This window comes from Cervus canadensis, chromosome 28, assembly GCF_019320065.1.
Source record: "Cervus canadensis isolate Bull #8, Minnesota chromosome 28, ASM1932006v1, whole genome shotgun sequence".
NCBI classification, from domain to species: domain Eukaryota; kingdom Metazoa; phylum Chordata; class Mammalia; order Artiodactyla; family Cervidae; genus Cervus; species Cervus canadensis.
The window spans coordinates 40347972-40362656 of NC_057413.1; the positions used below are offsets into that span (position 1 = coordinate 40347972).

Consider the following 14685-nt stretch of genomic DNA (forward strand, 5'->3'; position numbering starts at 1 on the left):
CTATATAGTGGAAACTTATTTTTTCTTATACTTTTTTTATATTGCTTTACAATTTTATGACAAGCACTTCACCAGAAGACCAAGAAGATAACTTATCTATTACTCTTCACTGCCCTGCTCTGAGAGGCTGTGTTTGTGTACATTCAGTCATATGTATTTTTGGTAACTCACATCGTAGTTGCCTCTTAGGGAGAACATAATGAGAACTAGCAGAAAAGCTACTTCTAACAATATAGGAGTATCTTATATTGACCAAAGCCTCCCTCTTGTAACAATTATGAACTCAAGGTAGTATATAGAAAGCAACTACTTGAAGACCTTGGGGAGTGACAAAATGAGGCAGAAACTGACAGGAAACTTGAAAGATAGGGATTGCACTGGGTAAGATGCTCATTTCTACAGCTTTTTTGCCTGAGGACATTCTTCAATTTGCATGGTGGGTGATGGTTGGCACTCAAGCAAAAGTCTGCAGTCTTGCAATCTTACTTGGGGAGTCAGAGGATGGAATTCAGGGCTATAAGAGAGACTGGAAAATGAAAGGATACATCTTAGAAAGAAGGGAACAAAAAAGGAGAAGCCCTAAAATCTGCTTTAATCCTTGACATGCATGGAGGAAGACTCCATGGAGCTTGGAAAAGGTATTAGTTGAAAGCTGAAAGAATTGAGCTGAAATTCAGCTTCTATCCACTACAGGAAGGACAGAGTTTAGAGTATGAATATAGCCTGAGTTGATTGCCCAACAAAACAAAATTCTTTGGAGGGAAATTGACAGAATCCAGAATCTCCCTAATGTCCAGTATACAATAATAGCTGAATGGCTCTGTGACTCATTGTCCAGAGAATGGCAGTCAATAGAAATTACCCCAAGATGACTCAGATATTGAAATTACCGCATAAGGACTTTAAACTTGATAGTAATAAATGAACAAATGGAGACTCTCCCCAGAGAAATGGATAATATATTTAAAAAAATTACCAAATGTAAAATCTAGGACTTAAAGTACAATATCTGAAATGAAAAGTTTATTCTCAGCAGCAGGTTGGAAGTGGCTAAAGAAATGGTCAGTGAACTTGAAAATAGAGGAATAAAAATTATCTACTCTGAAGAACAGAAAAGATTGAAAAACAAAAACAGCCTCAGTAACTATGGAACAATATTAAAATATAGGTACTTGGAGTCCAGGGGCTCCCCAGTTGTTCTGATAGGTGAAAAATAAGATCTTGGTGAGATCTGAAAAGAGTTTTCTCTTTTCACGAGAGGTTAAATATCTTGTGGTTTCCCTGGTGGCTCAGTGGTAAAGAATTCACCTGCCAATGCAGGAGACATGGTTCTAGCCCTGGGTCAGGAAGATCCACTGGAGAAGGAAGTGGCAACCCACTCCAGTATGGAAAAAGCTACGGATAGAGAAGCCTGCGGTCTATAGTACGTGGCATCATAAAAAGACTGGGACATGACTTAGTGACTAAAACAACAGTTGAGTCCTAGAAGGACAGGAGAGAGGATATCTGGCTTGGCTGCAATGATATCTGTCACCTTACTTGTTTTTCTCTTGACCCTAGTGGCTTACTTATAACCAACTGAATAGAGGTGAAAGTGATATCCAAGCTACATAGAGCAACTGCATGTAGATATGCAGTCAACAGTCCTGGCTGAGCCCAGCATTTGAGATATTCCAGCTCAGGGCCCATCATGTGAATGAAGGGGCCTCCAGATGGTCCCAGCTCCCAACCTTTCATCTCTTCCAAGGTCAATCAGAGAAAACCAATCCCAGTTATTTCATGAATAGATTTCTAGTGTGCAGAATATGTGAACTTAGTAAAATGCTTTCTGTTTTATAATACTAAGAGTGATTTATTATGCTGCAGTAGATAACTAAAACAAGACAAATTTTCTTTGAAGACATAATGGCTGACAACTAAATAAAAGAACAAGTAACCAAGTTAAAAATGGGCAAAGTGTATGAATAGATATTTCTTTAAAATACACAAATGGCCACAAACACATGAAAAGATATTCAACATCATGAGACCATCAAGGAAATGCAAATTAGAACCACAATGGCTACTAGGATGGCTATAATAAAAAAAAGATAATAACAAGTGATGATGAAGATGTGGGGAAGTTAGAACTCTCAAATACTGCTGATGGGATTGCAAAATTGTGAAGCCAATTTGAAAAACAATGTAGCAGTTCCTTAAAAAGTAAAACAGTCACCATTTGAACCAGCAATTCTCCTAAGTGTATATCTAAAAGAAATAAAATTGTAAGTCCACATAAAAACTTGTACTTGCATTTTCATAGTAGCATTATTCATAATATTCCATAAGTGGAAATAACCCACATGTCTATCAACTGATAGTGGAGAAACAAAATGTGATACAGTCATACAATGGAATATTCTTGGCTATATTAAAAAAGAAGAACAAAGTGCTGATTCATGCTACAACATGGGTGAACTTTGAAAACAATACACTAAGTGAAAGAAGCTACTCACAAAAGACCACATGTAACACGATTCCACTGATATTAAGTGTCCAGAATAGGCAAATTTATAGAGACAGGAAATAGAATGACAGTTGTCTAGCTTTGGGAGGCAAGGGGAGATTAGGAATGATAGCTGAGGGTATGTATTTGTTTTTGTTTTTCCTTGGGGGGTAGTGAAAATGTTCTAAAATTGATTAAGCTTATGGTTTTGCATCTATGTGAATATACTAAAAAATGGTACATTTTAAATAGATACTGCAGGGTTTCTTTTTTTTTTTTTTTTGGCCACTTGCAGATTATAGGCTTGGATTAATACTCTCAGATTAAATACTGAGAGTATTTAAGATGCCTTTCTAGCTCTGAAATTCTGTGACTCTCCAAATCTAAGAATTGTCACTTCCCAACATTGTGGTCCATTTTCACAAAGATGTCTGGGAGCCTTTGTGTGCTGTCTCTTCAGCAAATTGCAGTGCTCTGGGAGAAATGAAACTTGATCCAAGTTTGTTTTTCCATCTTGATTTCATCTTAGCCTCTATGCTTTGTAACAGTAACAGATGGCCAGAAAATGTTTTCCCACATTCTTGAAGTAGGATAAATACCAGGCTTCCATTAGCCTTTTCAGCCACCTTTGGACTCAGTGATATCATTCTGGATAAGGAGCACAATACTGAATGAAATTTGTGCCAGAGGTTGTTGGATAGTTTGAGATCAGATCTCAGGCCAGTGGTTTCCTTGGTTGAGCAGACCTCCACAAACCTCCCTGACAATCACCTTTTTACCTATTCTTTATTATTATGATAAAATACAGGCAAAATCAGTTGAGAAATTCTTACTGCATTTTTGAGAAGCAGTAAGGTAATATGTGTTTTTTTGTCTCCTAAAAGTTAATTGATAAATAAAAAACAAAACAAATGTATATCATTATTACTATTACGGGAGAACATCCCATGGTGGTCCAGCAAACCTGCCTGTACTGTTAGCAGTCCTTAGAGCATAATTAAAGAACCCTTGGTCATTTTGTTTGTTCAGTTTTGATGATTACTTACTTACTTGCATATTTGGTCACAGAGCTGATGGTACAGTAACCTCTGTGGTCCCTTGTCTGTGCCTTGGTAGAGATTGGGCATTACTGCTAGGCTGCTGGTGACTTAGCTCTGGGCATACTTAAGAAAGATTTTATTAATCTGCTTGAGTTGATGAAGTGCAGAAAGGTCTTTGATGGAGGTACACTATAACTTTATCCCCTTCTCCCCCCACAAAAAACAGATTTTTTTCTTCTTATACAGGTTAAGCAGCTAAACAGCTATGATAGTTTGTAAAAAGGGAAAGGATGTCCTCTAACCATTTCTGAGATAGCTTATGAATCTATTCTGTGCCAGATGTGTTTTGAAGGAATATATTACTAAGCGGAGATGTTAGTAGAAGAAAGTTCAGTGAGCAGAGCTGGGTTCATGCTCTGCCTCTTCCTGCCCTGTGCACCTTGGGCAAATGACTTTATATCTGAACCTCATGTTCTTTTTCTTTAAAGTGGGGATAATGATGCATATTTCATATGGGGTACTGCGAAGACTAATTGAGATAATGGTCCTTTTCAGAGTGCTTGGTACAAAGTAAAATGTACTTTAAAAAAATGTTATAAGGCTTGAAAAAATGAAAAATGACATTTATTTTTTATGGAGCTGTAGATAAGTTTGGGCTTCCCAGGTGCTTTGGTGGTAAAGAATCTGCCAACCAATGCAGAAACACCAGAGACATGGGTTCAATCTTTGGGTTGGGAAGAGCCTTGGGAGTAGGAAATGGCAACCCACTCCAGTATTCTTGCCTGGGAAATTTCATGGATACAGGAGTCTGGCAGGCTACAGTCAGGGAGTCAGAGTCAAACATGACTGAGCAGCTGAGCACACAAATAAGATTAGGTTTTGCATAGATATATGGTACCTGTTTATTGTTTTTTTAAAATTTTATTATATATATATATATATATTTTTTATGGTACCTGTTTAGTATAGGCACTCTGAGAATGTCAGTGCTAGTAAGCAGTATAACTTATTCTTGTCTGTGTTTGTTTCGTTTTATTTGAAGTATGTTCTTCTTTTCAGAGAGAAACATACTTGAAAAAGTTTCTGTCACTTTTCTTGAAAATAGCTTTTTATCAGATGCAAAATTAGCTCATCTTAGTGATTCTCAGCCTTTCCTCCCTGCTCCTGTATATTAAAGGGATCCTTATCCTGTCTCTGTCCTATCATGATTCTTAGCTGAGGTGGGGAGGTGGGGTCTTATCAGAGTCTGTGCAGAGGAGAAAGGAGACATTCAGTGCCGGGGTCCAGCCCCAGCAGGATCCAGGGGAACCCTCAGGATGAACGGTGTCGGCGAGAGAGAGTCACGTAGGACTGGCCTTGATAGGGCCAGGTCTGCTAGGGAGAGAGAGAGAGAAAGAAAGAAAGAGACCAGACCAGGAAGGTGCGGCAGAGTCTGGCAGTTGCTTTATTTTTCACCGTAGCCTTTATACCCTAAGTCGGTACATTTCTAAGGGGCAGATAAGCATACAGACTTAGTTTAACATTACATCAGCTTGTCCTTCACGAAACCAGGTGTGCTCTGTATATTTTTGTTTATGAGAGTCTTTTTCCATAGATTTTTTGTACATTATATTCTGGCCTTGAGGTTAGCAGAAAACAGAAAAGTGGCAGTCTCATGGTACAGCAAGTTGTAACATAATAGAAATACAATCCTGTTAACATAAAAGTGAGTCTTTTTGCAGAAATTCTCAGCTAAATTTATCTAAAAAGTTTAACACACAAAGACTCTGTGGCTCTGGTGAGGCAGCCCCTGTTTAGCACTCCTGGTTAAAATTAACAATTATCTTATTGTTATTACACTAGGGCTAAACTCTTATTTTACTAGATCTCCAACTGTATTAACAATAGTGTCCACTGCACAACCTCAGCACATTAACATCAATCAAACGTTGATCTAATAACCACTTTTAAAACAATATTTTTTGTATTCTCTAATAGGGCTTCCTCACCCCCCAAAGGGCTCTGTGACTATTAGGGCCTTTTTTATGGTTAATCTCTATGTATAGTATCTTTTGGCTTTCAGGCCTGTTGACAATTTATGGCTTGCACCTGGTGCAACTTTAAGCAACTTAGTAGCCGACCCTGTGTTATTTGTGGTTAATCTATTTTCTTTCTATTAGGTGTCATCTCCAAGGGAACTAGATAGGATTACATTTTTTACAGAACAGAAATGCAAAGGATTTCAAAAACAGCAGATAATGGTACAAAACAGCCTCTTAGTCTAAAAGTTAATTACCTGCAAGAAGTCGCCAGCTAATCTCTATTTAAACTATTTTCTATTAGGCACATTTGTGGCTATAATATTTGTGGAGCTTTTCTCACCCCACGAAGGGGCCTATGCTTAATAGTTTCTTTTGTTAGCGTACTGTACTTAGGATGTTTAGAACAATCATGAGCATTTTGTGCAATGAGAGCACACATTTATCAAACAAGCCAGAATGCCAGCAAAAGGGTTTGAATTGAAGCATTTCCTTCATCCCTGGCCCCTTCATAGGGTACCAGTGTCCAGGAGATTTATTAATTAGCTTTTAAGTTGGTCTTTATTCAGTGAAAGAGGAGCAGGAGAGCTCTCGGCAGGCAACACAAGAATCTGCAGCAGGGCAAACAAGAACAACAGCAGCAAAGGGGGGAGGATACAGGTTGGGGTAGAGGCTGAGGCCAACCTGGAGAATCCCTTATCCTAGACGGCCTTGCCTGTCAGGTTCTTTCCTCGTGACCTCGTCATAGATGGGGTCCCAGACGGCCTTGCCTGCCCGATATTTTCTTCATGACCTCGTCACGGGTGGGACCTCCCATAATGGCTCCCGACAATTCAGCCCTCAAAATTAATTTTATGTCTTCAAAAATTATCTTTGAGATTAATTCTTCTGAGGGGTGCCCCACCCCGATTTTAAGCTGAGGTGGCTTCCCTGAATACTTAAGAGTAAAGGAAAGGTGCTGGAAGGAAATAATTGTAATATCTTATTTAAATACAAAAGGGGCTTGAAAAAGAAAGCCACCTGGTACTTAGTGATTTTATGTAAATAATGTTGAGTTCTGTTTTCTGCTTTTCTTTCCATCCTTCAAGACTGTATTTCCTCTTGGTTCCTCTGGGGTTTGTGCTGTATGTCTTTCTTTACTTTCAGTTGTTTTACATCGTGAAAGTATTTTAAGTTGTTCTCTTTTTCTCTTTCATACCCAGTCCTGTTTCCTTGTAGTTGGCCATGCTTTATAGGAAAAGAGGAATTCTCTTTCCCTCTGTGGCAAGTTAGTTTTCAGAGAATAGGAGGCATTATAGACAACTTATTTTTTTAGTTCAGAGAATAATATAGATTCATATTCAGTAACTGTTGATTAAAATTTTTTTATGAATTAAAATCAGTAAAAGTATGTGTAAAGGTGTAGGATTTTATTTCACCCTATTTAGATGCTAATAGCCCCCTGCAGTTCTCGCTTGCTGGTGGCAGAGCACAAGACTCCTGGGTCAGAGAGAAAGGACTTTATTAGTCATGGCCCTGCAACCAGTGTAAACACAGGTTTGTGCTAGTTCCCTTGAGTCCCCACAGGTCCCACGGGAGTGGTGTGAACGGGCGCAGACGGGTGTCTGTACGTGTGCTATGGGAGTGGAGCTCTGAGTGTGGGGAATCCATTGCTTTCATGGTACATAGTAAGCAAGCCCGTTCTTTGTACTGGAGAGGAACATTGCTTCATCCCTCAAAGCTGCTCTTCCCTCACACAGCCCTGAGAAGCGGCTTGGGTCAGGAGCGCTCAGGGTCGTGTGTTCTGTGTTTTTCTTACCCAGCAAGACATGTAGGAATGTGAGAGACCCGTGGAGGAGTAGCTCTCCCAATAGTACATATGTACAGTAGGTCACTGATAGACATCTTAGGTAGATTTACTGTAAAATATTTGCCATACAGAAAGGTATAAAGAGGAATATAATGAAGAGCCATGCAGTTAGCTCCCAACTTGAGAAATAAGCGTTGCCCATCCAGGTGACACTTCCTGTGGACCCCTCCCCATGTCCCACGGCAAGCACTTTCCAGAACTTGTTGTTATCATGCCAGTGCATTTCTATGTGTCTCTTAATATCATACAGTACTGTGTGTTTTTAAGCTTCTAATTTGTTTTTTTACTGTCATTTAAAAAATTGTTACAGAGCCCCTTTACATGGTACCATGTTAGTCACCGTAGAAGAAAAGCGTAGAGATAAAACTCTTGCCAGTCATGATTTTAGGGTTCAAGGGAAACCAAAGACACGGAAACACAGCTTAGTAAAAAGGAAAGGATATGTGTGGGGAAAAAAGTTGGTAAACAACACATAACTCTATAAATTCAACTATTAGCATCTAATATGTGCAAGTGCTAAGTATAGTTACAGATGGAGGGAGAAGTGGGATTCATTGTTGGCGAGAAAAGAGTTACTGTGAGAGGCAACAGCAGTGAGAACTTACACAGTGAGGTTCATCAGATAGTTTGTCTTGCAGGAGCCGGGGTTACGCTCTGAGGACCTGGCCTTAAGTTGATCAGCCAACAGATGAGAGAAGGGAGCTGGGAGTAGTCAGTCAGCAGGGCAGTTGCTACAAGGTGTGTGGGAAGGCTGGTATTCTATCAGTTAACCGTGTTATCAGGAGGGATGGCTGACACTCAGCCCCTGACCTCAGTGATTACATACGGGAAAATTAGAGAACACCCAAGACCCTCTCTGATGATTACCTAAATGTGTGTTACAGATTCCAGGGATGTAGAAGGTATGAGTTTCACATGAAGTTTAAACATTGAAGCAGTTCAGGAAAGTCTCAGTGAGAAGTCAGAGTTGAGTCTTCGAGGTTAACATGAAGTTTAACACTGAAGCAGTTAAGGAAAGAAGGTCTCAGTGAGAAGTCAGAGTTGAGTCTTCAACGGCAAATCATGATGAAGGTGCTCCAGGAAGAGGGGTGGGTGGCAAGAGCATAGAAGCAAGGGCTGGAGACAGTGTGTGTGGGGAAATTAGCAAGATGGCACTAGTCAGGCTCTCTGGCCCCACGCTCTCACACCCTCTCACCCCATGTGCTGTAAACAATGACTTTGCACGGCTGTGTAACAGCTGAGATCGCTTATGGCGCTGCGCATGCATGTCACGAGGTACTCACTTGGTCATGGGCTACTTTATGCAGTAGCCTGTATCAGCCTCACCATGAAAGCCCTGGCTGCCGCTGCATTGGTTCTACATTGGCGCGGCATCACAGTTATGTTATATGAAGTTATGTTATGGCTACGTTTGGTTATGTTATGGCTGTCGCTACAGCTGCTGCGTCAGCCAGGAGAGAGGCTGTGTTGTGGCTGCCCTGCCAGTCAGGAGAGACCAAACGTGTCAGTTCTTAGAGCTCCTTGAGTCTTCTTCCAGCCTCTTAGCTTATGCTTTGCCTACCCTGTGTTCAGCGAACAGTGTGAACAGCAAGACCAGTGGCATCAGGAACAGGATCAGCAATATAATTGGCATCGTCGGCAGGATGTGAAGGGATACCGTGTGAAACTGAGAGGACAGGCCTGTGTGAATTGTTTTATGTCCAGGCCCCTTGACCTGTAGAGTTTCCCATGGCCTGAATTCTGCTGATTGCACACTTAGGGTACAGTTCAGAAGTTTTCCTTTATATTTCCTGCAAATGAGCAACAGGACCCAGTAGTGGGATGACATTCAGGTTCAGTTCCTTTGGCAAGGCCCTAAGTGGTTGTGTTCTTTTTTCACATCAGTAAAGATATATGTAAGGATCTGGGGTTTTGCTTTACCCTACTTAACAAGCCAGTAATTAATCTGTTACTGTTTTATATCCTAACCTCATAGAATTCCCTCTTCTGTTGTTTCAAGTAGTGTTTAAACATATAATGGCTTGCTTTCTGATATGTCCTGGTCTGTTACCCCCTAATTCACCACCCCCCTGCCCAACTTTTATTTGGACTATCTGTTTTCTTCATTTCTGTCTTGTTCAGTTTGGATTCCTCTCCCAGAAGTTTTTCTCAGTGTGGGAACCCATCTTAGGAAGGAGCCTTGGTGAATTCCATGAGTTTATAGGGTTAGATTGCTTCAGCTCTTTTGGGCCTTTTGCCCAAAACCCCTCCAGTTTCCCTTACTTTTCTCAAATTGATCCACATTGCTCTTCACTGAGTACTTGGTCATCTTGGGGTCCTTCTGTTCTCTGATTTCTCTGATGCCCTGTTGTTTTCCTCTTTGTTGATTTGCACAACTGCTTATAGCACTCATGTCTTGTGGCTGTTAGTGTTCTTTTCCCCTCCTGCTTGTATATGGGGGTTTATGAGGATGCTTTATCTTACAGTTTTGTTTTTAATGTTATTCAAGGGCTTCCATGGTGACTCAGTTGGTGAAGAAAGCCTACAATCCCAGAGGCCCAATTTTGATCCCCGGGTTAGGAAGATCCCCTGGAAAAGGAAATGGCAACCCACTCCAGTATTCTTGCCTAGGAAGTTCTATGGACAGGGGAGCCTGGCAGGCTGCAGTCCATGGGGTTGCAAAAAGAGTCAGACACAACTTATCAACTAAACCATGAGCTTTTAAGTTGCTATCTGGTTGTTTTGGTTTTATATGGGAATTATATCAAAGGCTATATTGCTGCTGCTGTAACCATTTCTCCAGAATTGTTATTGTGGGTTCTTGAGTAGAAAGACGATGCGATTGTGACTGAATATGTCTCACCTAACATCTTACACTGTCTAGAGAGAGTGTGGTTGTTAGTCCACATTCGTTCTTTAACTTTCTCATTTCTCCATATTGAGACGTGTTATTTGCTTATAATGCTCATTTGCAGATTTCCATGGAAATAATAGCTGCTTACCATCACTCTTTTCAGATTCACTAAGAATCTTTCCCCGGACAAAATCAATTTGAGCACCCTGAAAGGGGAGGGTCAGCTGACCAACCTGGAGCTGGATGAAGAGGTTCTACAGAATGTGCTGGAGCTCCCCACCTGGCTAGCCATCACTCGGGTCTACTGCAACAGGGCCTCGATCCGGGTGAGAATGTGGTCAGAGGGCTGCTGCTCTCTTTGGCCAGCAGGCCTGCCCTCGTGAGGGCTGCCTCCCATAGCCCTGAGTCTTTGCTTTCCTCTTTCAGATCCAGTGGACAAAGTTGAAGACACACCCAATTTGCTTGGTAATGGCCTTTCTTGATTGCAAGTAATCAAATGGGGAAGGCGGGGGTAAGGTTTTAAAGGAACTGAGAGAGGATGGGGAGGAGTGAGATAGGCTGTCCCTTCTGGGAGTGTGGGTGCTTCCATCTGGCTTGTGAGCTCCTCTGTGAGATGGGGTGACTGTGGTCTGGGTTTTTTCTAGAACTGCTGTGCAGTAGAGCAGGTAGCTCTGAGACACAAGTCCTGAGTTGGTTTTGCTTTGAATTTTGGTTTTTATAACAAGTTTTGCTGTCCTGATAGAAACTGATAACAGTTTCTATCTTTACATTTCCTTTGAATTCCTGTTGGAGGAAAAATTAGAAGTTTATTCACGTTGACTGTTGGGTGATTCTCAGCTAAAAGCCCTTCGGGAAGGATATATATATATATGTATACACACACACACACATCCCCCAAGGACTGGAATCCCCAGGAATAGTAATATCTCTATAACTTGGACTTATACACTTTCATTTTCTGCTGTGAGCTAATCCCATGCTTGTCATGAAGTTCCGCTGCTAATAGAAATAGAAGGGGGAAGATGAGGCCTCTCTTTGTATTTTAGTTTGTTTGTTCATTCATTCGACAAACATTTATTGTTGGTCCACTGTGGACACAGTACTTGACTGGGTGCTGGAGCCCAGAGACGGATAAGACAGTCTGTGCTATGTGGGGCTTCGTGCAGATGCTTAGGTCTCCATGGCTTTTATTTCAGTGTCTGGATAAGGTAGAGGTGGAGATGAAGACCTGTGAAGAGCCTCGGCCGCCCAATGGACAGTCTCCCATTGCCCTCGCTTCAGGACAGAGGTTAGTTGCTTTGGGTCCTATTATTTCCAGTGTATCGATGAGTCCAGATCACCTTTTAATTAAAAATTAGCAACTTTTCATTATGGAAAATTTCAGACATACACTAAATAGTGTTAATGAGAGAATAGTGTAATGAACCTCCATGCACCCAAGATCTAACTTTCACAATTATCAACAATTTACTGTTCTTTTTCTGCCTTTCTTCTGCCACTTTGTGAGTGTGTGTGTGTGTGTGTGTATGCACACGCTGTAATACTTGAAAGCAAATCCCAGATACCATATGATTCCATCTGTAAATACTTCTGTATTAAGTGTCATTAACGAAGATAGAGAAGAAAGAAAAAGACTCCACAATACTATTACCACAATTAATAGGATTAATAGGGATTCCTTAATATCATATAACACTTATTTCATATTTAATTTTCCTGAGTTGTCTCTAAAATATTTTTTACAGTTCAGTTTGGCTGCGAAGAGCTCCACACCTTATATTTGGGGATATGCCTTTTAAAGTTATTTAAGGGTTTCCCTGGTGATCCGGTGGTTAAGAATCCACCTGCCGATGCAGTGGACACGGGTTTGATCCCTGGTCCAGGAAGATTCCACGTGACACAGGGCAGCTTAGCCCGTGCACCATCACTACTGAAGCCCATGAGCCTAGAGCGCTCGCTGTGTGATAATAGAAGCCACAGCAAGGAGAAGCCCGTGCACTGAAACTAGAGAGCAGCTCATGCAGCTAGAGAAAGCCCTCGAGCAGCAGCAGAGACCCAGCACAGCCGAAAAAAATAGCATTTTTTAAAAAAGAAGAAAAACCTTAAAATATAAGGCTCTCTAATTTTAAACAATCCCCAATCCCACGCTTTTTTATATGTAATTTATTCTTTGTAGAAACTGGATTATTTATTCTAAAGAATCCCCCATGTTTTGTATTTTGGCTGATTGGATCCTCAAGGTATTATTTAAGATGTTTCGTTTAATTTGGTAGTTAAAGACTTGATTTGATTCATTTGTTCATTTTCTTGGTGAGAATACTTCATGAATAGTACTGTGTATTTCCTATTGTAAATAATGGGAGGTGCATAGTATTCCTTTGGTTAAGATTAACCAGTGGGGGGGAAAAAAAAAAAAAAAGATTAACCAGTGGATTCAGATGATGTTGGCCTGACTTGTCAATTGTGATAAGTTCCTCAACTACCTCTCACCTCATGGTTTAGGTACCATTGAGGATAGTTGTCTGTAGATCTATTATTTCAGTGTAAGTTGGAAAATAGAGATTTTATATCTCTTTTTTCCTGTTGCATTTATTACTTGTGATTTTCTATAGAGAAAACTTTACAGAGACTTTCTTTCACTAACTATTAATATTTGATTACTGTGAAATACAGTTTGTACAGGAGTGTCAGGATAAATGCTGAATTCTTTACCTTTATTTAGCAAGTTTAAGATTTATGAATTGACACCCTAATAATCTCTGGAGAGATTTCTTTTGGGTGGGGAAGAGTGAAGGAGGTTTATCATTTGGAATCCATGTATTTTTTACATCGTTATTAAGGTGTAATTGAGGGAGAATAGGCTGTACATATATAAAGTCTACAATCTGATAAGTTTGGGTGTATGTATATGTCCATGCAGCTGTCAGCACAATCAAGATAATAGCATATCCATTGTCTCAAACTATTGTTGATCTCCCTGCCCTTTGCCCTTCCATCCCCAGGCAGTGACTTTCTGTCAGTATAGATTGGTTTGCATTTTCTATGTTTTCTAAGTGAAATCATGAAGTATGTACTAGTTTTTAGTGGCTTCTTTTATTCAGCATAATTATTTTGAGATTCATCCATGCTGTTGAGTTTATCGATAATTCATTTCCTTTATTTATTCTATTTGATTTATTTATTTAGTATTTATGGCCATGCTGGGTCTCTATTGCTGTGCTCTGTGGCATGTGGGACCTTCCCTGATCAGGGACCAAACCCTGGTCTCCTGACTGGCAGACAGATTCCTTACCACTGAGCCACCAGGGAAGCCCAGTTCATTCTTTTCATTATTGAGTAATGTTCCATGTGTAAGTAGATCACAACTTGTTATCTATTCACTTGTTAATGTTCATTTTATTTCCAGTTTTTGGCTATTGCAAATAATGCTGCTATAAACATTCATGTACAAGTTATTGTGAGGTCATGTCCTTTTATCTCTCTTGGCTAAATGCCTAGGAACGGAATAGTTGGATGGAATCGTAGGTGAGGATTTAACTTTTTAACAAACTGTTGAACATTTCCTGGTTGATTTACTATTTTACATTCATTTTTCATTTTTTATGTGCCTTTACATTTTTTACATCCTACGTTTATATTTTCTTATAAGATATATTTGTTGAATACTTGATAGTACACAACACCTTTACACAATTCCGTTACAGTCATTATTCTTTTTGATGTTCAGTTGTCCCTATCTTTGGCCAATGAGAGCCTTTCAATATCACCTGTATCCTTTGGACAAGATCCCAGTAGTCTTTCTGGTTTTATACAGAGCAAATCAGGCTTCTTTTATTCTCTTCTCTTTTATCCTTACCTCGGACCTGGAATCAGACATTTCTCTAAGCAACCTGATTCTTTTTAGTGAGAAATGTTATTAGTATTTATTTAGAGACAATAGTCTGGGCAGAGTTGTATTCATTGTGTCGTCACTGCTTTAAAGCCTTTTCAGTTCTAGAGAAAAAGTATTTTTTAAGAAAGATATAAATAAATCATGATAATATCTTAAATTTCTCAAATTGAAAAAAGAGGATTTTGAGTAACTTTTTAGATTTACTATTTGCATTTTTAAAATTAATTTATTTTTAAGTGAAACAAAGATGAATATTTTTAATGACAAAGAAGATAGACATCATAAACCATCAGACACCTAATAACAAAGAAACAAAGCAAAAATCAGAAGAAATATAAGGGAAAGAAAAAATATATAATCACAGTGAGACATGTTAACATTTTTCTGAGAATATTTTATCAAGTGCATAAAAAATAAGAATAGGAGCATCTTGAATGATGTCATTAATAATTTAAATATAACAGATTTCTATTTATATTAATTTATATTATTTTTATATCCTATACAAATATATTTAAAGTTTTATATATCATATTTCATTATTAGATGTCCATAGGACATTTAGAAA

The 14685-nt window shown here is 39.5% G+C and overlaps 1 protein-coding gene across 3 annotated transcripts in view; it reads left to right on the forward strand.

The window, feature by feature from the left end:
• Positions 1-14685, forward strand: part of UHRF1BP1 (UHRF1 binding protein 1) — a 73575-nt gene that overhangs the window by 12669 nt on the left and 46221 nt on the right. For 2 of the 3 annotated variants that reach the window (XM_043449826.1, XM_043449827.1), the window contains exons 2-4: positions 10389-10551; positions 10652-10690; positions 11422-11513. In XM_043449826.1, coding sequence (XP_043305761.1) covers positions 10389-10551; positions 10652-10690; positions 11422-11513 — 294 coding nt within the window. Of the gene's footprint in view, positions 1-10388; positions 10552-10651; positions 10691-11421; positions 11514-14685 lie in introns of those variants that run through there. The other variant, XM_043449828.1, reaches the window with a different exon arrangement.